The sequence below is a fragment of the Ranitomeya imitator genome, chromosome 1 (assembly GCF_032444005.1).
Source record: "Ranitomeya imitator isolate aRanImi1 chromosome 1, aRanImi1.pri, whole genome shotgun sequence".
Classification (NCBI taxonomy): domain Eukaryota; kingdom Metazoa; phylum Chordata; class Amphibia; order Anura; family Dendrobatidae; genus Ranitomeya; species Ranitomeya imitator.
In genome coordinates, this window is record NC_091282.1 from 919,348,799 (window position 1) to 919,373,525 (window position 24,727).

Sequence of the window (24,727 nt, forward strand, 5' to 3'; positions counted from 1 at the left end):
AGTTTGACGCTTTTGTTAGATGCATATTCACAACCACCCCACAATGGATATTGAATGTATACATGTTTCAGTAGTTTTTCATGCAGTGACACAGTGGCTTACATTGCACTACGCATTTTACTCCAATTATGAAATTATTATCTTTTTTTGTGATTCGGCAAATAGAATCGCAAATTGTTAAAATTCGCCATTGAATTAATGTGCTCATCTCTACCTGCTAACTTTGCAGTGTATGATTGTTTGTGTTCTTCCAGTTCTGCCGTCACAAATCTGTGTGCAGCAGATAACCACATAATTGCCTGCATGGGCTACGATTGGTTGCTAATGCCTAGAGGACCAACTGATAACTGTAACTATATCTAAAAAAATCAATAGAAATGTTCTATGCAGTTACTTTTCTGCTTGCAAACAAAATCTACTTAAAAGCAAATATAAAAGAAAAGAAGAAGCTGTTTACTCACCTGCTATGTTTTGGGGATCTATAGCTTCATATTTGGCATGAAATCCTTTGTCATTGTTTTTACTATTAGTGATAAATGTCACAAAAATTCTGTTCCCGGCTGAAACTAGCGGCTTAGGAACAGTGTGTCCACAGTATGTACCTGATAAGAGATGAAGAAAAATATTAATATAGCAGTGCAGCTTTATCAATAAATACACAAAGGGCAAGAATGCCCCCCATATCTTTGTATTTAACAATATACCCAGTTTAGTATTATATAGAAAGATAACTACATTTACAGTACCTTGAAAAAGTATTCATACTCCCTGAGCATTTCACATTTGTTCCCCTTGCACCCACAAACTTAAATGTATTTTATTGGAATTTTGTGTGATATACCAACACAAAGTAGCAAGTGCTTGTGAAGTGTAAAGGAAATGATACATGGTTTCCTAATTATTTTAGAAATATAAATCTGAAGATTTTGACCTGCATTTCAATTCAGCTCCCTGAGTCACTACTACTAGGACCACCTGTGATGAACCCGCACCTCGCCATCCCGCCTGACGTCACTATTATGTCAGATGGATCACGTAATGTGGTCTCCCCACTTTCACCAATGTGGTGTTCCACACGCCCTGGCGACGCTTAAGGTCAACTTGGTACATTTTTACACAGACACCCCCTATCCACACGGGCCCAGGGAGGCAAGGGGAGTGAGAGGATGTGCTTCATGTAGCCAATGGCACCATACTCGCTCACAATCCTGACAGGCCCTTTTCACTAGCACCAATGTAAAAAAGCGCTGTCAGCCCAGGACGACTGCTAACAGTTCCTCGTTAGATATAAGTCGGGTCTGTTAACTGGATTATATAGGGCCAGAAACCAACCTTGGTAGCATGGAAAGTTAAAGCAAAAATGGACTTGTGGATTCATGGATCGAGATAAAAGAGCAGCTCAAGGTTAAATTATATATTTAATCGCCTTAAAGGTACACTAGACTATACACTAAAGCAATCATGGTTGCACATATACAATGGACAGATATGCAAATACAGATAGTGGTAGGAGAAAAGATATAAGCAGAATATATGTCAATTACCAGGTTGATGTTCAACTGTGTGTGTTCTGGGCCACAGAGGACATGGGCTGCTAGCTGTCTCCTTGGTCCATTCTCAGCACGTTACTCTATGCGGCCCTCACTTTCGAAGTGACCAGCAAGTCTACCAGAGAGAGCAAACACATGCCCTTACACTAGCCTTTATCCCCTTTGGGTCACTCCCCTCCTGCCATCTGGGCTGAATATAAATCCCTTCCTCTTGCTTCTGCAGCTAAAAACTCCAAAAACCCAAGATGGGCCATAATTCCTTAATTGACGGTCCTAGCGAGGCTGTTTTGGTGTCATCAGATCCAGCAGGGTCCCTGCAATGTGGTAAGACCAAACACAGCTTTGCTATCTGGTTTCTACTAGCTGTTCTATGTATCTCCATATGCCTGAGGGCTAGAATGGGTCGAAACCCAAGAGGGCATTCGACGTGTTCTGGAGATCTTGGAAATATACGCGATGTATGGCTAGGATGTATAATCATGTTTCTAGAATCTTTCTTGGCAGCTTCAGCATGGCTCTATATTGCAAGCAGCCTTTGTCCTGCTCTGAGCTGAATCAACATATGAGATCTGTCACTCACAACTTTTGAGGTTTGACCCTCCCTGCTGAGCTAGCTGCACAATGAAGGGGTTTTTATAATCCCATGCCACCAAGGATAGAAATTATTGACATGAAATTATATCTCCATATTCTTCACACCACCATTCACTGCAATGAATGCAGCAAGTCTTTTGGGATCAGCTTTGCCCATTCTTTTTTGTAAACTGACTCTAGCTCAGTAAAAATGAATGTAGAGCTTCTGTGATCTGCAATTTTTAGGCCTTACCACAGATTCTCATTGGGATTTAGGTTTGGATTTTGACTGGGCCATTCAAACACATGAATGTTCTTTGATTTAAACCATTCCATTTTAAAGTAGCTCTTACAGTATATTTAGGGTTGTACTCCTGATGGAAGGTGAACATATGCTTGTAGATTTTGAGCCTTCGCGGGCAGGATCCTCTCTCCTCCTGTACCAGTTATGACTTGTATTGTTTAAGATTATTGTACCGTATATACTTGAGTATAAGCCGACCCGAGTATAAGCCGACCCCCTAATTTTGCCACAAAAAACTAGGAAAACTTATTGACTCAAGTATAAGCCTAGGGTAGGAAATGCAGAGGCTACCGGTGAATTTCAAAAATGAAAATAGATGCTCCATACCGTTCATTATTGCCCCATAAGATGCTCCATATAAAGCTGTGCCACATATAATGCTCCATATTGTTCATTATTGCCCCATAGATGCTCCATATAATGCTGTGCCACATATAATGCTCCATATTGTTCATTATTGCCCCATATATGCTCCATATAAAGCTGTGCCATATATAATGCTCCATACTGTTCATTATTGCCCCATAGATGTGCCATATAAAGCTGTGCCATATAGTGCTCTGCACCGTTCATTATTGCCCCATAGATGTGCCATATAAAACTGTGCCATATAGTGCTCTGCACCGTTCATTATTGCCCCATAGATGTGCCATATAAAGCTGTGCCATATAGTGCTCTGCACCGTTCATTATTGCCCCATAGATGTGCCATATAAAGCTCTGCCATATAGTGCTCTGCACCGTTCATTATTGCCCCATAGATGTGCCATATAAAGCTGTGCCATATAGTGCTCTGCACCGTTCATTATTGCCCCATAGATGTGCCATAGAAAGCTGTGCCATATAGTGCTCTGCACCGTTCATTATTGCCCCATAGATGTGCCATAGAAAGCTCTGCCATATAGTGCTCTGCACCGTTCATTATTGCCCCATAGATGTGCCATAGAAAGCTCTGCCATATAGTGCTCTGCACCATTCATTATTGCCCCATAGATGTGCCATAGAAAGCTCTGCCATATAGTGCTCTGCACCGTTCATTATTGCCCCATAGATGTGCCATATAAAGCTCTGCCATATAGTGCTCTACACCGTTCATTATTGCCCCATAGATGTGCAATAGAAAGCTGTGCTACCGGTATATATAATGCTGCGGCTGCTGCAATAAAAAAAATGCCATACTCACCTCTCTTGCTTGCAGCTCCTCAGAGTCCCGTCCCGTCGTCTCTCCGCACTGACTGTTCAGGCAGAGGGTGGCGCGCACACTATACGTCATCGCGCCCTCTGACCTGCACAGTCAGAGGCAGAGGACGGGAAGATGGAGCGGCGCCCGACGTGTGGAACGCGGACAGGTGAATATGTAATACTTACCTGCTCCCGGCGTGCCGCTCCTTCTCCCGGACAGCTGGTCTTCCTCTATCAGCGGTCACTGGCACCGCTCATTAGAGAAATGAATATGCCGCTCCACCCCTATGGGAGTGGAGTCCATATTCATTTCTTTAATGAGCGGTCCCACGTGACCGCTGAACAGGGGAAGATCTGCGGCACCCGAAGACCGTGGGACTGCAGGGACAGCGCCAGGAGCCCCGGAAGCAGGTAAGAATGCCTCAGCCCTCTCTCCCCCTCATCCGCCGACCCCACCGCCGACCATGACTCGAGTATAAGCCGAGAGGGGCACTTTCAGCCCAAAAATTTGGGCTGAAAATCTCGGCTTATACTCGAGTATATACGGTACTTGTTTTTATTATGTATACCCCTCCTTACATGTAAAGCGCCATGGAATAAATGGCGCTATAACAATAAATAATAATAATAATATGCCTTATTCTTATGTCTTTTATAGCCTCTAACATGTTTTCCTCTAGGATTGTCCTGTATTTATCTCCATCCAGCATAATGCTGCCACCACTATGTTTGATGGTTAGGATGGTGTTTTCCTGGTAATGTGCAGTGTTAGTTTTCTGCCACACATAGCGTTTTTCCTTCAGTGCAAAAAGTTCTACTTTGGTCTGATGTGACCAGAGCTCCTTCTTCCATATGTGTAGGCTTTTTGCAAAAGCGCAAAAAGGATTTTTTACGACTTGATTTTCAAAAATGGCTTTAGTAACATAGTAACATAGTTAGTAAGGCTGAAAAAAGACATTTGTCCATCCAGTTCAGCCTATATTCCATCATAATAAATCCCCAGATCTACGTCCTTCTACAGAACCTAATAATTGTATGATACAATATTGTTCTGCTCCAGGAAGACATCCAGGCCTCTCTTGAACCCCTCGACTGAGTTCGCCATCACCACCTCCTCAGGCAAGCAATTCCAGATTCTCACTGCCCTAACAGTAAAGAATCCTCTTCTATGTTGGTGGAAAAACCTTCTCTCCTCCAGACGCAAAGAATGCCCCCTTGTGCCCGTCACCTTCCTTGGTATAAACAGATCCTCAGCGAGATATTTGTATTGTCCCCTGATATACTTATACATGGTTATTAGATCGCCCCTCAGTCGTCTTTTTTCTAGACTAAATAATCCTAATTTCGCTAATCTATCTATAAAAGAAAACAACAGGCAAATGTGGGATTTGAACCCAGGAAAAGCCCCCTTGTAGAGTCCACAGCCAGCAGCCTTACCATTGTACCACAAGCTCAACTTCTTGCCACTCTTCCATTAACCCCTTTCCGACATTGGGCGTAATAGTATGCCCATGTCGGAATCCTTTCCTTGGGAGGTATTAAAAATGGATCCCGATTTAAATCTGCACTGAAGCTTTTTCCCATATCAAACTACTACTGGAAGTGTAGCAGCTCTGACATTAGACTAATAGCTGAGATTGGTGCACCTTTCTTATTCTGGTATATTAATATATTGTTTATTTATATTTTATATATTAATTTTTCAAGTTGACAACCACTTTACTTTGTCTATACTTTTTAAGGTGACAAGCCCTTTAATCTGTCTTTAGAAAGCCCCTAGTGGTGACTGCATGCAGAGACAATTTTACAAGGTAACTTTATTTCTTTGTAAAGGTAAGTAGGGGATTTAGAGCTCTGTAAAAGGAAAATTGAGCTCTTTACCCTTTTTAATATACACAGCAGATAAATACATAGAAATACAATTTTGGGACTTTTTAATAATAAATTTGACAAATACAATTGTCATTTTTGAAATAATTGTTCACTCTACATACCCAAAATGCCAACGTTGTCTTCTATGGTGACATGATCTTCACTACAAGATGTGCTGGTTTCTACATGCAAATCCTCGAACCAGAAATGGACAACCTGCAAAGTGATGTTTGTAAACCAAGTTCAGTTATTTCATATTAGTAATCCTTGTGCTTGCCTAGACATGATGGTGGCGTATTGGCGTTACTTTAATTAGTGATTTAAAAATGTATGATAAAATATCGGGGTCAGTAAAAAACAGGATTATTTACTGTGAAACGTCTGCAACACCATTTCAGGCCTGATACCACTTACTTTATTATGAGGAACTGTGATCTCCCATGCACACGATTTACTGTTCTCATAATTTGATGGATAGTTTAAACTGGAAACAGATCCTGATGATCCAGAGAGATGATATATGGAACTGCAACCTGCTGAAACTTTGGAGAAAATATCATTACTTTCAATTATTTCTTTAGAAAAACCTTTGCAGAAATACTGTACAAAAAAGTCCAAAAATCATAGGCAAATTATACAAGAAGTAGCTACTGTTACCTTGGTTGTTGTAATGAAAACTAGTGTATATATAGTCAATATACAGGAAATTACAAATAAAGAAAAAGGAACACAAAAGTTGAGTTTGTATGTCCATCTATAGTATGTCTCCTCTGAAACTCCCGAAATATACCTTATTTAGTGAGCAATTCTCATCCACCATTGGTGGCTCTGTGCTAACTCAGTATGACCCCCACAAGGTCCAAAGCAGTAGAAATGCTAAAAATTCCCAGGCACCAGAGAATTTGTATTTGGATAAAATGTAGATTTTGTTCTATCCCTAAAATAACAGCGAAAATACAAAAATGAGGTAGGTGATGCAACGTTTTGGCCGTAATAGGTTTCTGTAAGGATTCATACGGTAATTGCAGAATTCAGTGAAAAGCCTGACCAACTCCTTTAAGAACTGAGGGAATGCTTTTATTTTTTAAGGTCTTTTCTTTTATGGGAATCTCTCAGGGCTTCACTAATGGGCAACTTCATTCTCATGTGCTTTAAACATAATTGACAATTGGAGTTAGTCAGAAAGCAGCAGCAGCTCTCTTCCGGATGCCAGTTATGTCTGAAGTAAGCGAGAGTGAGGTGGTCCTTTAGCGGACCCTGATTGGCTGTGGGGCTCACGTGAAATAACTTCACACGAACCCTAGGAGACTATGTGCCATTGTCACAGGAACAGCGCCGGCATTGGAAATGATTACAGGAATTTTTTATTTTACATACCAAGTAAGAAGGGGTTGTCCAAGTTGTGGACTACCTGTTTAATGATGAGAAACTCAAACTTTTCTACAGATTTAGAACTGGAAAAGTGGTAACTGATGTGAATATTCTACAGGTGTCATTATTAAAATATCTTGTGTGTTTGCATAGGTTAAAATTAAAAAGTAAATTATTTTATGGCTATATGAAGTAAGGCAGGAGATTTGGAGAATTATCAGGCTATGTCCATGCAGAGGTTTTTGAGGAATAAACATGAGTTTTTCAAGAGGAAACTGCTCCTATTTTGGAAGAGCTTTTCTCTTTCTAAAGTGATTCCTGAAGCTTTTCTGGAAGAGGTTTTTTTTAAGCGTATTTTGCAGTCTTTTGTTTTAGCACTCTCCATTTTATAGAGATAATTCCAAACAGAGTGATCTATTTCAGCAAATGAAATGCAAAATTTACTTTCTTTGTGGAGTGTGTCAATGACTGCCTTCTGGACACTTGTCAAGTCTGCAGTCCTCCCCATGATTGTGGAGCCTACTGAAACAGGCTAAGGGACCTTTTTAAACACTAAGGAAGCTTTTGCACGTGTTGTTTGTTAATTTTTCTAATTTTCTGAGATAATGACTTTGGGGTTTTCATTGGCAGTAAGCCATAATCATCAACATTAACGGAAATAAACACTTGAAATAAATCACTCTGTAATGACTCTATATAATATATGAGTTTCACTTTTTGTATTGAAGAACTGAAATAAATTATAAATTAACTTTTTGATGATACAGTGGGTACGGAAAGTATTCAGACCCCTTTAAATTTTTCACTCTTTGTTTCATTGCAGCCATTTGGTTAATTCAAAAAAGTTACCTTTTTTCTCATTAATCTACACTCTGAAAAAAACAGAAATGTAGAAATTTTTGCAAATTTATTAGAAAAGAAAAACTGAAATATCACATGGTCATAAGTATTCAGACTTTGCTCAGTTTTGAGTAGAAACAACCTTTTGAGCTAGTACAGTCATGAGTCTTCTTTGGAATGAGGCAACAAATTTTTCACACCTAGATTTGGGGATCCTCTGCCATTTTTCCTTGCAGATCCTCTCCAGTTCCGTCAGGTTGGATGGTGAACGTTGGTGGACAGGCATTTTCAGGTCTCTCCAGAGATGATCAATTGGGTTTAGGTCAGGGCTCTGTCTGGGCCAGTCAAGAATGGTCACAGAGTTGTTTTGAAGCCACTCCTTTGTTATTTTAGCTGTGTACTTAGGGTCATTGTCTTGTTGAAAGGTGAACCTTTGTCCAAGTCTGTGGTCAAGAGCACTCTGGAAGAGGTTTTCATCCAGGATATCTCTGTACTTGGCCGCACTCATGTTTCCTTCAATGACAACCAGTCGACCTGTCCCTGCAGCTGAAAAACACCCCATAGCATGATGCTGCCACCACCACTATGTTTCACTGTTGGGATTGTATAGGACAGGTGATGAGCAGTGCTTGGTTTTCTCCACACATACCACTTAGAATTATCACCAAAAAGATCTATCTTCGTTTCATCAGACCAGAGAATCTTATTTCTTATAGTCTGGGAGTCCTTCATGTGTTGCATTGAGGAGAGGCTTCCATCAGGCCACTATGCCATAAAGGCCTGACTGGTGGAGGGCTGCAGTGATAGTTGACTTTGTGGAACTTTCTCCCAAATCCCTAATACATCTCTGGAGCTCAGCCACAGTGATCTTGGGGATCTTCTTTACCTTTCTCACCAAGGCTCTTCTCCCACGATTGCTCAGTTTGACTGGAGGGCTAGGTCTAGGAAGACTTCTGGTGGTCCCAAACTTGAGTACTGCAGAAATTCTGTTGTAACCTTGGCCAGATCTGTGCCTTGCCACAATTCTGTCTCTGAGCTCCTTGGCCAGTTCCTTTGACCTCATGATTCTCATTTGGTCTGACATGCACTGTCAGCTGTGAGGTCTTATATAGAGAGGTGTGTGCCTTTCCAAATCAAGTCCAATCAGTTTAATTAAACGCAGCTGGACTCCAGTAAAGGAGTAGAACCATCTCAAGGAGGATCACAAGGAAATGGACAGCATGGGACTCAACTATGAGTTTCTGAGCAAAGTTTTTCTTTTTTTATTAAATGTGCAAACATTTCTACATTTCTGTTTTTTTCAGTCAAGATGGGGTACAGAGTATACATTAATGTGAAAAAATGAACTTTTTTGAATTTATCAAATGGCTGCAATGAAACAAAGAGAGAAAAATTTAAAGGGTTCTGAATACTTTCTGTACCCACTGCTCTCTAATTTTGTGAGAAGCACCTGTATGTAGCCGCTTCACAAAGAAAAATATCTGAAAAATGGTCAATTCACTTATTTTAGCTGCTTGTTTTTTTTTGTTTATTTTTAAGTCTGAAGTGGTTAAAAAATGCCCAAAAGCCTGAATATATGAATAACGTATTGTTTTACAATAGAGCTTCAACCTCTTACAATGTTATATTATGAATTTAATCATCACAAAGTAATAGGTGTATATGAAAGAGGTTGTTCAGTTAATCATTTGTTTTTAAATATTGCCGAGTGGCATAACGAACTGTCGGAATTGGGCCATTGCTGTGGCCAGTGATTGGCTGAATGGCCACTTAAGCAGAGTTTAGCATTGAACCATGGAGCTTTGGAACTGTAAAGGTACCGTCACACTAAGCGACGCTGCAGCGATACCGACAACGATCCGGATCGCTGCAGCGTCGCTGTTTGGTCGCTGGAGAGCTGTCACACAGACAGCTCTCCAGCGACCAACGATGCCGGTAACCAGGGTAAACATCGGGTTACTAAGCGCAGGGCCGCGCTTAGTAACCCGATGTTTACCCTGGTTACCATCGTTAAAGTAAAAAAAACAACCACTACATACTTACCTACCGCTGTCTGTCCCCGGCGCTGTGCTTCGTTGCTCTGGCTGTGAGCGCCGGGCAGCCGGAAAGCAGAGCGGTGACGTCACCGCTCTGCTTTCCGGCCGCTGTGCTCACAGCCAGAGCAGAGAAGCACAGCGCCGGGGACAGACAGCGGTAGGTAAGTATGTAGTGGTTGTTCTTTTTACTTTAACGATGGTAACCAGGGTAAACATCGGGTTACTAAGCGCGGCCCTGCGCTTAGTAACCCGATGTTTACCCTGGTTACCAGCGAAGACATCGCTGAATCGGCGTCACACACGCCGATTCAGCGATGTCAGCGGGAGGTCCAGCGACGAAACAAAGTTCTGGACTTTCTTCCCCGACCAGCGATATCACAGCAGGGGCCTGATCGCTGCTGCGTGTCACACTGGACGATATCGCTAGCCAGGACGCTGCAACGTCACGGATCGCTAGCGATATCGTCTAGTGTGACGGTACCTTAAGGTCTTAGAAGCTGTGAAGATCATTACTACTACTTTGTTTTTTCTTTTCTGTATACATTTGGAGAATTATAAAAAAATCGGTTGGCCTAAGACAACAACTTAACAAACAACTTAAATATAATTCTATACTTCTGAAACCATTAAAGCACCGCTTCAGGACTTTTTAAAAAATTTTTTACTGCTGGGGTGGTGTCACTAATCTAAGTTCCCTGCCTCTAGTGTCATAGCAATGTTATGACTGCCAAAGCACATTCACATAGGTAATGTACAAACCAGGGAAGTAACCTACAGGTCCCTGTTTAGATTAGGTAAAGCCCTTCTCCAACCCTGGTCTGTCCCTGCCTGACTGTGAAGGCTGGCACCCTAAGAAAGTGCAATGGCGCCCCCACTCGATGGCGGCTTACCCTGAATGTCCTTACCAGCTTCTAGGATAGCTGGAGTAGCAGTTCTCCAAGGAATAAACAAATCACACACAAAACAACCGCAGCCAACACAAACTACAGCTAAGTGAATGAATCCAACAAAGTCTATCAACAGCAGGAAAAAACATCAGGGGAAGGTCTTGTCTGCCAGAGCCAATACCTACATTTGATGGCTTGAAGTGGGCACACGCAGTGAGACCGTTGCTAAAATTGGATGTTTTTTCTCACTCATCTTGCTGGCGTTCCAGTGTATGTCCTGAGAAAAAGAACTGTCACAAAACCAGACACGGATTCCTGCATAGACGAATGCAGTGGTGAAAGCACTCCTGGAACCCACCCGGCAAATACAAATATTTAACCAACAACGGGAGAACAACCGGCTACTGATTAAGCATGTGACCGCGTTACAGACAGCAGGAGCTCTGTGGACGCTCCACGATATCCGGAAAGTGGTCTGTGCGGCAATTCCCAAGATGGAATTCTCAGATGACATTGAGACAGACCTGATCAAGTTTGAGAGAGTGACTGAGGGGGAGCGTCTACCCAGGGACCAATAGGCGGAAGACTACACAATCATCAAGGGTGATATCCTGGCGGGTGCATCAGTGGGAGTTTAATCCTTCCAAACTAGCGAGGTCCCATTGTTATGACTTACTGCACCTGATACAAAAGCGGTTGCAGCCCAAAGTACTGCCTCCCACTGCCATGGTGCACTGCATAGTGGCTGATACATTCTGGAGGGCCTTACCTCACCCCCTCCAGTGCTGCAGCAGACAAGAGTATGGGGCTGCCAAGGTATTTCAGGCAGGAATTAGGGAACGCCTTGAAGGTTCCCAACCTGTTGGGCAGAACCAAGGACCACCACTCAGGATGTATCCATCAAGGAACACTTCCCAATAGTCTTCTGACATTGCCACAAACCAGGCCATGTAAGGGCTGACTGCCCCCACCTTGGTGAGCCCATGGACACAATCTTTGGGTATCAACATGCTGAAGAGGTCTGTGCCACGAGCACCATGGAAGTCCTCGGTGATAAACATTTATGTCAAGATGAAATAGAGGGCACCTCAAATGTACCCCTACTGGACTTGCGGAGTCTCATGACCTTGGTACGGGCTGTCCTGGTGCAAGTCAGCGAGTTAACCAGCTGTAAAATTGGGGACTAGAAAAACTCTCCCACCACACTGGTAGTAATAAATGCCAGCAGGGAGACAATGCCATGGGGTGGAAGTGGTTGTTAGTCTGCACTAAGAACTGATAGCTGGGAGGGATTTTTCCTTATTCTCTGCCCTGTGGCTAACAGTTGTCTCACACAGTGAACGTGAGCCCATGCCAGTAGCGACTCTGTGACGCTTTAAGAATCTGGCTGCACTCGGATGTCACCCGAGTGCAGTCCTATAGAGCATGTAGATTCAAACAGTGAAAAACGGAGAGTGGACCCACTGGACCGTGATGACGAACCCCTCTCGGACGAGCTGACCAGGTGGACCGCCCCCAATACAGGGAGAGTTAGGGGCAGGCCCGTGAGGGACTATCACCACGGAAGCTGGAGGGTCGACTAAGAACAGAAGGGAACACAGCAGGCACAAAGGGAAAGAGGGAACAGAAAGGAACTACTGAGACAAGGGAGAAGATGGGAACGCTACGGAGGCACGGAGGCTGGCAGGACAATATGGAGACACCGAGGCTGACGGGAGCAAAGAAAAGATATAGGAGCCGGGCAGGTACCGCAGAGGAAAAGGAACTGAAGGAACAAGGCAGGAACACAGGAAACAGGCAGGCACTGCAGAGGGCGGAGGAGACCCAAAGTCAGAGAGCTAGGAACGCACAGAGACCACAGGTGGCCAGAAGCACTTGTAAACACAAATGAACATCAGGCACAGAGAAGCAGCAGGAAGCAGTTTACATAGCAGCATGGGAGCTACTTCCGGGTTACAGTCCTCCAGGATGACGGAGAGGACAGGAAAGAGCGCCAACAGAGGAATCAGATGTGCGCACGCGCAGAGCTGAATGCGACGCGCGCGCGCACCCGGCGAGCTGCAGTGGGGAGAGGCGGCGGCAGCAACGGCATGACAGTACCCCCACCTTTACGCCCCTCCTTTTTAAGACTAGAAAGAAACCGGGACAAAATACGAGGAGCCCGAATGTTCTCTCAAGGCTCCGAGGACCTCTCCTCAGGACCAAAACCCTTCCAGTCAACCAAAAACAAAGTTCTCCCTCTAAGTTTTTTCATGGCTAAAATGTCCCTAACTTCAAAGACATCATCCTCGGAAACAGGCGAAGGAGAACAAAGGTTAGAAGAATGAAACTGATTAAAAACTACAGGTTTAAGGAGAGACACATGAAAAGAATTAGAAATACGCAGAGAGGCAGGCAACTTAAGTTTGTAAGAAACGTCATTAATACGAGACAAAACTTCGAATGGACCGATATAGCGAGGACCCAGCTTATGTGAAGGGATTTTGAGACGGATAAATTTAGAAGAAACCCAAACCTTGTCCCCAGGATAGAATATAGGAGAATCAAGATGTCTTTTGTCCGCATGTCTCTTCATTCTAACTTGAGCCAACTCAAGGGCGGACTTGGTCTCCTGCCAGACCCTGGAGAACTCTCTAGACAGAAGATCAGCCGCTGGTACAGTAGAGACAGGAGGAACCGGAAGAGGAAGACCAGGATGTTGACCGTAGACGATAAAAAATGGAGATTTGTTAGTGGCTTCGCTGGGATGGTTATTGTAAGAAAACTCAGCCCATGGCAGTAAGTCAGACCAATCATTCTGATGAGAATTGGAAAAATGACGGAGATAAGTTACCAAGGTCTGATTAGTACGTTCCACCTGGCCATTGGACTGTGGATGGTAGGCCGAAGAAAAATCAAGCGAAATGTTCATAGATCTGCAGAGGGATCTCCAGAAGCGGGCGGTGAATTGAACACCTCGGTCAGAAACAATATGTAAAGGAAGACCATGAAGACGAAAAATATGGTGAACAAAAATCTTTGCCAATTCGGGAGCAGAAGGTAAACCTGGGAGAGCGATGAAATGAGCCATCTTGGAGAAACGGTCCATGACCACGAAGATGACGGTGGAACCAGAAGAATGAGGCAGATCAGTGATGAAATCCATAGATAAATGTTGCCACGGAGAGGAAGGTACTGGCAAAGGATGTAGAAGCCCAGAAGGTAGTTGCCTGGGAATCTTATTCTTGGCACAGGAAGGACAAGAGGCGACAAAACTTTGGACATCCTTAGACAACGTTGGCCACCAGTAAAAACGAGAGATCAAACGAAAGGTTTTTTTGAAACCAACATGTCCAGCCAGTTTGGAGGCGTGACCCCAAAGTAAGACACGTCTCCTGTTCCCTTCAGCGACAAAGGTCTTACCCGGAGGCAACGAAGTGAGAGAGACTGGAGCAACTGTGATGATTCTGGCAGGATCAATGATGTGTGCAGGCTCGTACTCCAAATCCACCACCTGGAATGACCTAGACAGAGCGTCGGCTTTGGAGTTTTTATTTCCTGGCAAGAAACGAAGTTCGAAGTCAAACCTGGCGAAAAACAAGGCCCACCTGGCCTGCCGAGGATTAAGTCTTTGCGCAGAACGAATATATGCCAGATTCTTGTGATCGCTGTAGATTATAAAACAATGTAAAGCCCCTTCTAAGAGGTACTGCCACTCCTCTAATGCCAACTTGATTGCCAAAAGTTCTTTATCACCGAAGGAATAATTTTTTTCTGAGGAGGAGAAGATCTTTGAGAAAAAACCACAGGGCACAAGACGACCAGAAGAGGATTTCTGCGAGAGCACAGCTCCAGCTCCAATTGCAGAAGCATCTACTTCAAGGATGAAGGGTTTATTGGCCACTGGACGATGAAGAATAGGAGCTGAGGCAAAGGCTTGCTTGATGGACCGGAAAGCCTCTTCGGCCTCAGACGACCACAGATGAGGATTGGCACCCTTCCGAATCATGGAGGAGATTGGAGCTGAAAGAGAGGAAAAGTGAGGTATAAACTGCCGATAGTAGTTAGCAAATCCAAGAAATCGCTGAATTGCTTTCACTCCAAGAGGACGCGGCCAGTTGAGCATGGCAGAAACTTTTTCCGGATCCTTACACAAACCAGCGTTGGAAATGATGAAACCCAAGAAGGGTAGAGATGACTGTTCGAAGACACATTTTTCCAGTTTTGCGTACAGCCGATTCTCTCTCAAACGCTGAAGTACTTGCCGTACATCTCTTCTGTGAGTAGACAGATCTGGAGAGAACACAAGGATATCGTCCAAGTACACTACAACACAGGTGTAAAGTAGATCCCGAAAAACATCATTTACGAACTCCTGGAAGACTGCGGGTGCATTGCATAAACCGAATGGCATAACCAAATATTCATAATGACCATCTCTGGTATTAAACGCAGTCTTCCACTCGTCACCAGAACGGATACGGATCAAATTATAAGCTCCTCTGAGATCCAATTTGGTAAAGATTCGTGCTCCACGCAGACGATCAAAGAGTTCCGGTATGAGAGGAAGTGGGTACTTGTTTTTGATCGTGATGGTGTTGAGACCCCGATAGTCTATACATGGGCGAAGAGAACTGTCCTTCTTTTTAACGAAGAAGAACCCAGCTCCTGCAGGTGAGGAAGACTTTCGAATGAAGCCTCTGGCCAGATTCTCTTGAATATATTCGGACATGGCTTGAGTCTCCGTAGGAGACAATGGGTAAATACGACCCCTAGGTGGAGTAGAACCAGGAACAAGGTCTATCGGGCAGTCATAAGAGCGGTGCGGCGGCAAAATCTCCGCTTCCTTCTTGTTAAAGACGTCCGAGAAAGCGCAATAGGCTGGAGGGAGAGAAGCCGATAATTAATGGAGGCCATAAAATTCAAAATATGGGACCGAGTGTCCCGTTGTTGACCTAGCTCCTGCTGAAGGGCAACCAACTGCGGAGCAATACCAGGATCAGAAGGCTGTAAAGCCGCTAGGCGAGACTCCATATTCTTTAAAAATGACATGATCCTAGTCTGGTTTTCACGCAAAAAGAGTAACTCCTTTTGAGTGGCGGAGACTCCAGCGGGGTCCATGGCCTGATGTTACTGTGACGCTGTAAGACTCTGGCTGCACTCGGATGTCACCCGAGTGCAGTCCTATAGAGCATGTAGATTCAAACAGTGAAAAACGGAGAGTGGACCCACTGGACCGTGATGACGAACCCCTCTCGGACGAGCTGACCAGGTGGACCGCCCCCTATACAGGGAGAGTTAGGGGCAGGCCCGTGAGGGACTATCGCCACGGAAGCTGGAGGGTCGACTAAGAACAGAAGGGAACACAGCAGGCACAAAGGGAAAGAGGGAACAGAAAGGAACTACTGAGACAAGGGAGAAGATGGGAACGCTACGGAGGCACGGAGGCTGGCAGGACAATATGGAGACACCGAGGCTGACGGGAGCAAAGAAAACATATAGGAGCCGGGCAGGTACCGCAGAGGAAAAGGAACTGAAGGAACAAGGCAGGAACACAGGAAACAGGCAGGCACTGCAGAGGGCGGAGGAGACCCAAAGTCAGAGAGCTAGGAACGCACAGAGACCACAGGTGGCCAGAAGCACTTGTAAACACAAATGAACATCAGGCACAGAGAAGCAGCAGGAAGCAGTTTACATAGCAGCATGGGAGCTACTTCCGGGTTACAGTCCTCCAGTATGACGGAGAGGACAGGAAAGAGCGCCAACAGAGGAATCAGATGTGCGCACGCGCAGAGCTGAATGCGACGCGCGCGCGCACCCGGCGAGCTGCAGTGGGGAGAGGCGGCGGCAGCAACGGCATGACAGACTCCGTCGCATGGTTCAGAAGTAATGCAAAAACCTTGTGGCCACGAGGGAGAGGTGTCGGCTGTAGGAGTCACCTCCACTCTGGTGGAAAAGGGGAAGAAAACCCTCCTAAAAGTAATGACTGGGGAAATAGAGGACTTGCCAATGGGTCTCAAAGTGTCAGACTGAAATGTCTCTGGCGAGAGTTTTGGTATGAAGCAACTCCGAGACCCAACTTTGTCCCGTACCAGGGAAAATGTTGTTATTAGATGGGAGTCATCAAATCTCAGGTAAACAAAATAGAAATGATACAGAACTGGCCCCAACCTCTCATGATAAGACAGGTGAGAGTTTGACTAGGGTTAGTTGGGTATTACAGGAGATTTATCTCCAATTTTGCCACACTGTCGTCTCCATTGATAGACTGCCTGAAAGGAAGGAACTCTGTAAGGGTCTGCTGGGATGCTCGGATCGAGGAGGCTTTCATGACATTGAAGTCGGTATTGTGTGGGACACCTGTCCTGGTCCCGTCCGACTTCAAAAGACAGTTTATTATACAGACAGATGTCTCAGAAATAGGTCTAGGAGCAGTACTGTCCCAGGAAACTAACAGGAAAGAGCCCCCCATGAGTTACCTTAGCCAAAAGCTCACCCCAGCTGAAACCAGGTACAGAATAGTGGAGAGGGAGTGCCTTATGATTAAGTGGGCACTGGAGTCTCTCCACTATTATTTGCTGGGGAGGACATTCTGCCTAGTGACCGATCATTCCCCTCTTAGGTGGATAAGTGAAGCCAAAGAGGGGAATGTTTGGGCCCCCCGGTGGTTCCTGTCCCTACAAAATTTCACATTTACAGTGGAACATCAGGCAGTCAAGCTGCAGCGGAATGCAGGTGCCCTATCCAGAGTCCACTGTATGGCAAAGTGGGGGGGGGGGGGGGGAGGAGTATTTGATGCAGTGAGGAGTATGGTGCTGGATTGGAAATATATTCCTTCCAGCAAGTGCCTTTCACATTGGTAAACAGCAGGGATGGAGGTTAAGACCTGGATCTTCTGTGCTCTTTCGGGTTTTGGGGGCAATGCCCGACTTGCACAGCTGCATGTCGTAAGACAACATAAATCGTCAGCCAGAAATCCTCAGTGTGTGTTGGTGGGTGTGAAAGAGCTAAGACAGGTTTTGTGACATCAGACCAGAATGGGCAGGCACGTCCACACCCTAACCTATGTTGTAGAAGCAAGCTATACTTTTGCTTTGTCTGATGTTAGGCTAGGTTCACACTAGCGTTGCGCCGCCCTGCGTCGGCGACGCAACGCGCGACGCACGCAAAAACGCGCGCGTTTTGCGACGCGTGCGTCGTTTTTGACGAAAATCGGACGCACAGAAAATGCTACAATGTAGCGTTTTCTTGCGTCCGACGCTAGCGTCGGAAACGACGCACGTGGCAAAAACGCCACCAAAACAACGCACGCGTCCCCTATGTTAAACATAGGGGCGCGTCGCCGCTGCGTCGCCGCTGCGTCGCCGGCGCAACAGCGACGCACATTGGCGGAACGCCAATGTGAACGTAGCCTAAGACTGTTTTTTCTCCTGCTGCCAGTGTGAATAAAACACCGACCTTTTGGACTGAAAACCTGCATGTGCCTCTTTACAGCGGCCCTACCATTGCCTACCTAAGCAAATCCCCACACTAGGTACAGTAAATGACCCAGGTCTGTTATTGCCTGTCCGCAGAGGTTGGCACCCTAAAATAACGCAATAGCGCACCCACTTGATTGCGGCTTATCCCAAATGTCTTTAGCAGCTCCTAGGAGAAGTAGAGTCGCAGTTCCCCAATGAATAAAGGAATCACACACAAAAAAACTGCAGCCAACACAAACTACAGCCAAGCGAATGAATCCTACAAAGTCTATCACCAGGAGGAAACAACAGAAGTGGAAGGTATTTAAAGCTGAACCCGAAAAGTGATAGAACAAACAGATTAAATTAAGAACACCAATGTTAAGCTAGACAGACTGCAGCCAGAATAGCAGAACCCAAATACCCAGAGAAAAGGTGTATCTCCTGTGGCTCGGCAGAAAGAGAAGCCAACCGCAGAACACAAACTCAAGGGATTAAATCCAGGAGCATTACAACCAGCTGCCATCTTCGTCTGTTATTGACACTGCTCTGGCCATCTTCTGCAGATGGTGACCTGTCAGATCGCTAGAGTGTTTGTTGGGTAAGCTGGAAATCACAACTCAATGTAAGTCTATGGGAACCAGAACGAGGCTATCATAGACTTACATTGATAACTTAATTTGTAATCGTTACCTCTGACAATCAGTCAGAAGTTGCAGTCACAAGATTGTGGAGTGGGACTGGAGCGGCGGCAGGAAGACCTGAGGAATGCGGCTGGTAAGCATAGGAATAAGGAAAGGAATCTTAGATTACTGACATAACTCTGGCAGTGAAAAAATAAAAGCTTGAGTAGTGTTTTAACCCCTTAGGCCGGCGTCACACTTGGCGTAAGACATTACGGTACGTTTTCTACGTCCGTAATACGCGCGTGATACGCCAAAATGTCTCCGTAATCTCTCTCCGTAGTTCTTGCGTCGCCTAGGTGTGGTCGCGTATTTTGCGCATGTACTGGTCCGTGTGTAATCCGTATGTGATCCGTATGGCGTTTTTACCACGCACCATTCCAAAATGGACATTTAACGGTTTTCTGGCCTGCAAATCATTTAAACCATCATTAACAACACTATTTAAGCCCTCGACAACAGGTGTACCCCTCCCATATGCCCTATATGTTCTCAAGCATATTTTGGCTGTGGTACTTGGAGCTCCCAAACATGTCTGACCATGTGTATTTAAGCACAACTCAGCGGGTGTTGCTTCACTGGGTGTTGTCTCGTCGCTTTGGCCAGCCATATACGGTCAATGCAGATCCGCGAAGGAGGAGACAAAGATTGTGGGTCCATCCTCTATTGACCCAACGCCCGAGTAAAGGACATTTCCAGAAACTCTATTCATCTTTGAGGGCCCATCCAGACAAATTTTTCCTGTATACTCGCATGTCCATCAGGACTTTTGACATGTCGCTGGAGATCTTACGTCCTGGACTCACCTATCAGGACACCTGGATGAGAAAAGCCATCTCTGCTGAGGAGCGTCTGCTCCTAACCTTACGGTATGTATTTAGACCTTTTAGATTTTGTTGTGTTGGCCAATGTGTTTTGTCCTACTATGTTTCAGTTCCTTAACTTAGACATGAGGCCACAAGCACATTTCTAAAAATGTGTTTAATATTTGATTATAGTAATACTGTGAAATGTCCCTTTTTGCTTACTCAATAATCACAGAGAAAATTTACTAGACACTTGTGTTTCGTCCTGTTTTCATATTCCTCATGTTCCTTTATTTTGTTTTCCTTGTTTTTCAGCTTCCTGGCCACAGGCTTGTCCTATGCGGGTCTACACCTGGAGTTTCTCATTGGGCGTTCTACCATTTCAGTCATTGTTAGGACAACCTGTTCCCAAATATGGCTGAAACTTAACGAAGTTGTGATGCCAGAGCCAAAAATGGATGATTGGCTCAAAATCGCCACTGGATTCCAAAATACTTGTGACTTCCCTAACTGCATTGGAGCTGTGGATGGGAAACATATCAGGGTGCGTAAGCCGCCGAACTCTGGTTCCCAATTCTACAATTATAAGCAGTTTTTCTCTGTAGTTATGTTAGCAGTTGCTGACAGCAACTACAGGTTTATAATTGTAGACATTGGGGCCTATGGCCGAACTGGAGACTCTAGGGTCTTCAATTCGTCCATAATGGGTCGCCGGCTACGTGACAACCAGTTGAACCTCCCACCACCACAACAACTCCCAGGCTCCAATGCGGAAGCAGTGCCTTTTGTTTTGGTTGGAGATGAGGCCTTCCAACTGACGAGGCACGTCATGAGGCCTTACCCCAGGCGCAACCTTGACCACCGGCGGAGGGTTTTTAATTTGAGACTTACCAGGGCACGGAGACTGGTTGAGTGCGCCTTTGGGATTCTTGTAGCCAAATGGCGTGTTCTTCAGTCTGCAATTCAGCTGAGTGAGGCTTCAATCAATGAAGTGATCAAAGCCTGTGTAATTCTACATAATTTCACCAGAATACATGATTGTTTGTCTACTAATTTGCAAAATCACGTCATGACCAATCATAGTAGGCCTCCCCCATATGTCCCTCCTCGGCGACGTCCCCTTTCTGGCCTAAAAGTTCGGGATGTGTTCACCAATTATTTTTTGAGTCCTCAGGGTGCCACTCCCTGGCAAGACTATGCAATTTTGCATGTGTAATTATTTATGTACCTAAATTTTGCCATTATCAAGTTTGAAAATATGTCTGCTGTGTTTAATTTGTTGACATATGGTTCTGATCATATCATGTGTGTGTGAGTTAAGAAGAATGAACAGAGTGCATACATAGTTTTTTGTTAAGTAAAGGCAATTTTACTTCTTAAACTTGTTTTTGGTTTTTTTGTTTGTTTTGGCATAACCAATCTTTGTGCACAAAAAAGAACAGCTTTTTTTTAACAAAAAAAAAACAACAAAGTAAAATAAAAGCATTACAGCTTGCTTTTTAAGCACAAACCAAACCAAATGTCTTAAACAAATTAAAAAAAAGTTGTACCCAACATTACAAGTCCTGGTACGTAGGAAGGGGAGAAGTGGATTGGTCTGGGTCACCATCAGATGGCCTTTGCAGGCCCAATTGTCCAGCAGCCTGTGCGGCTGTTATAGTGGCTTGCGGGAAATTCTGCCTGCTCTGATGCTGGCCACTTTGATGAGTGGGGCCTGGATTTGGGAGATAACCCTGATGTTGCAGCCCATATGTGCGGGAATCATACCCCAACCCAAAATGACCATATTGTCCAAACCCAGGTTGGGACCAGCCTCCAGCACTGGGTGCGGACAAGTGGCCATATTGGGATGGTTGATGATATCCTGCAATATGGTGCTGATGTTGCCATTGTTGGTTAGTTGGTGGTTGGGGTGGAGGTGTTGGCTGACGTGGAGGGGGTGCTTCAGATCCTTGGTGCGCATGCTGGCCTTGTAGTCTCGGAGGCCGCAGAATATTTTCAGGTGACATCTGCCACTGTTCAATCATCTGCATCAGATTGTATGGGTTATTTGGGGGGGTGCATGCGTCAATAAGGATCTGAAAACACCCTCTCAAACGCAGCCTCAACTCCCGCTCTATGGAGCGTAAATACTGGGCAAGGCTCCGTGTGAATCCCTCCTCCCCATCATCCTCTCGAACCCGGGCCAAATAGTTCATGACCCCAGCATCCACGTTTTGCCTGCTTTGGCGAAGCTCTCTCCTGCGTCGTGCACGCTGGGGTCTGACTGCAGCCTGTGGGGATCGGTCCAGGGCAACAGTTGGGCTGCTGCTATTACCAGGGTCATCCTGGCTAGGTGCTGCTGCTGCAGAAGAGAACTGTGGGCCCTCTGGGTTTTCTTCAGAAGCAGCTGGAGCTGGGTGGGCAGATGATGAAGATGCTGTAGGTCTTGCGCAGGAGGGAGCAGCAGATGGACCAGCCACCTCTTCACCTTCTCCAACTGGGTCAATGACCAGTTCTGAGTCCGACCCTGTCTCCCTGTCAGTGAGGTTAGACTGAGTTCTGCAAAGATAAATTTGACAAGTTACTATGTTTTTTGGAATCATCTCTCAACATTCAAAAATTAACCCATTTTGAGATGTTTTTACTTACGGCCTGAGGTCCATGCTGGGGTTAAGGAAGGTTAGGCGGTCAAAGTAGATGTATTTTTTTTTTTAGGAGGGGCCCCGGCTCCACTTCTCTCCCGCTGCTGCCTCTCCCTCCTATACTGGTCCCGGATACTCCGCCACCTTGTTGTAACATCATCCACTGAAACAACAAAAAATACACACATTGCTTAGACCATTATGCAGAGTGCTCACACAAGGTGTAATGGAGTACACAGATTGCAATGTAGCATAGAAAGAGGCTTTTGTGGCTCACATTAAGCCAGAATTTCCTCAAAAAAATACAAATTAGGAAGAAAGGCCACAAGGACAGAGTCAGCTAACCTCTATCACAGAAAAACAAATTACTGGAAAACCATGTTATTAAGGGAACACCTGTTCTAAACCTTAATCAAATCCATTTATCATATCCAGCACCATGTATATACTGCTTGGATATATATAACTTTAAGGATGAATTAATAAATTAAGGTTTAGCAATTCAAAGTAGTAAGGGCCTGCTGTTTAGCAAGAACATTACATTGCAAACATGGGTGTACTTACTTATTTGTCGCTGGGCCGCACGTGGCTGCTGGTCATACTGGGGGAAGAGGGACCCACACACGCTCCTCCATGCAGCTTGTTTTACTGCCCTGTTGGCATAGTTGGGGTCTCTTTGGTCCCAGATTTCTGGCCTCTCCTGGATCAAAATGATCAGCATGTCAACATTAATTATGCGGGCCATGCTGAATCTCTCACTCCGTGGAGGCGTGCAGCAGACTTCCGGGTTCACTGTCTGGCATTTTCAGCTAATTAGCATGTCTCACCTGCCTGATTGATGGCTTTCGAAAGTTCAGGACATCTGCCAGTGAGGTGCGTATTTCTCGCAATGCACACGCATGGTCCGTATGCATTCCGTATTATACGCTCTCCCATAGACTTGCATTGCTGCGATTTTGTACGGCCGTAGAGGAACGTATAATACGGATCCGTAATATACGCCTAAAAGGACTAGACCCATTGAGAATCATGGTGCCGTATGTTTAGCGAGTTTTACGTACGTAGATTATGCGCTCTTACGCACGTAAAACTCGCATGTGTGACGGCGGCCTTAGTGACAGAGCCAATTTGGTACTTAATGACCGAGCCAATTTTTACAATTCTGACCACTGTCACTTTATGAGGTTATAACTCTGGAACGCTTCAACGGATCCCGGTGATTCTGAGATTATTTTTTCGTAACATATTGTACTTCATGTTAGTGGTAACATTTCTTCGATATTACTTGCGATTATTTATGAAAAAAAATAAAATATGGCGAAAATTTTTAAAATTTTGCAATTTTCAAACTTTGTATTTTTATGCCCATAAATCAGAGAGATATGTCACGAAAAATAGTTAATAAATAACATTTCCCACATGTCTACTTTACATCACCACAATTTTGGAAACAAAATTTTTTTTGTTAGGGAGTTATAAGGGTTAAAATTTGACCAGCAATTTCTCATTTTTACAACACCATTTTTTTTTAGGCACAACATCACATTTGAAGTCATTTTGAGGGGTCTATATGATAGAAAATAACGAAGTGTGACACCATTCTAAAAACTACACCCCTCAAGGTTCTCAAAACCACATTCAAGAAGTTTATTAACCCTTTACGTGCTTCACAGGAACTGAAACAATGTGGAAGGAAAAAATGAACATTTAACTTTTTTTTGCAAACATTTTAATTCAGAACTATTTTTTTTATTTTCACGTGTGTAAAAACAGAAATGTAACCATAAATGTTGTTATGCAATTTCTCCTGAATACGCCAATACCGCATATGTGGGGGTAAACCACTTTTTGGGCGCACAGCAGAACTTTGAAGTGAAGGAGCGCCGTTTGACTTTTTCAATGCAGAATTGGCTGGAATTGAGATTGGACGCCATGTCACGTTTAGAGAGCCCCTGATGTGCCTAAACAGTGGAAACCCCCCACAAGTGACACCATTTTGGAAACTAGACCCCTTAAGGAACTTATCTAGATGTGTGGTGAGCACTTTGAACCCCCATGTGCTTCACAGAAGTTTATAACGTTGAGCCGTGAAAATAAAAAAATCGAATTTTTTCTACAAAAATTATCTTTTTGCCCCCCAAATTTTTATTTTCACAAGGGTAACAGGAGAAATTAGACCACAAAAGTTGTAGTGCAATTTCTTCTGAGTACGTCTATACCCAATATGTGGGGGTAAACAACTATTTGGGCGCACCGCAGAGCTTGGAAGAGAAGGAGTGCCGTTTTACTTTTTCAATGTAATATTGTCTGGAATTGAGATCGGACGCCATGTCGCGTTTGGAGATCCCCTGAGGTGCCTAAACAGTGGAAACCCCCCACAAGTGACCCCATTTTGGAAACTAGACCCATTAAGGAACTTATTTAGATGTGTGGTGAGCACTTTAAACCCCCAGGTGCTTCACAGAAGTTTATAACGTAGAGCCGTGAAAATAAAAAATATTTTTTTTCCACAAAAAAGATATTGTAGCCCCCAAGTTTTTATTTTCACAAGGGTAACAAGA

The 24,727-nt window shown here is 44.5% G+C and overlaps 2 protein-coding genes across 3 annotated transcripts in view; both read right to left on the reverse strand.

Annotated features, from left to right (window-relative positions):
* LOC138655113 (ovochymase-2-like) overlaps positions 1–24,727 on the reverse strand; it is a 174,045-nt gene that overhangs the window by 137,791 nt on the left and 11,527 nt on the right. For both annotated transcript variants that reach the window (XM_069743553.1, XM_069743555.1), the window contains exons 2-4: positions 5,895–6,022; positions 5,603–5,696; positions 462–602 (exon numbers count right to left, since the gene is read on the reverse strand). In XM_069743553.1, coding sequence (XP_069599654.1) covers positions 462–602; positions 5,603–5,696; positions 5,895–6,022 — 363 coding nt within the window. The remainder of the gene's footprint in view (positions 1–461; positions 603–5,602; positions 5,697–5,894; positions 6,023–24,727) is intronic.
* On the reverse strand, positions 21,035–22,984 carry LOC138655097 (uncharacterized). Its single transcript, XM_069743552.1, has 3 exons — positions 22,731–22,984; positions 22,174–22,329; positions 21,035–22,083 (listed from the first exon to the last, which is right to left on the reverse strand). Exons 2-3 carry the CDS (start codon positions 22,185–22,187, stop codon positions 21,099–21,101), a joined length of 999 nt encoding a protein of 332 aa, XP_069599653.1. The 5' UTR covers positions 22,188–22,329; positions 22,731–22,984; the 3' UTR covers positions 21,035–21,098.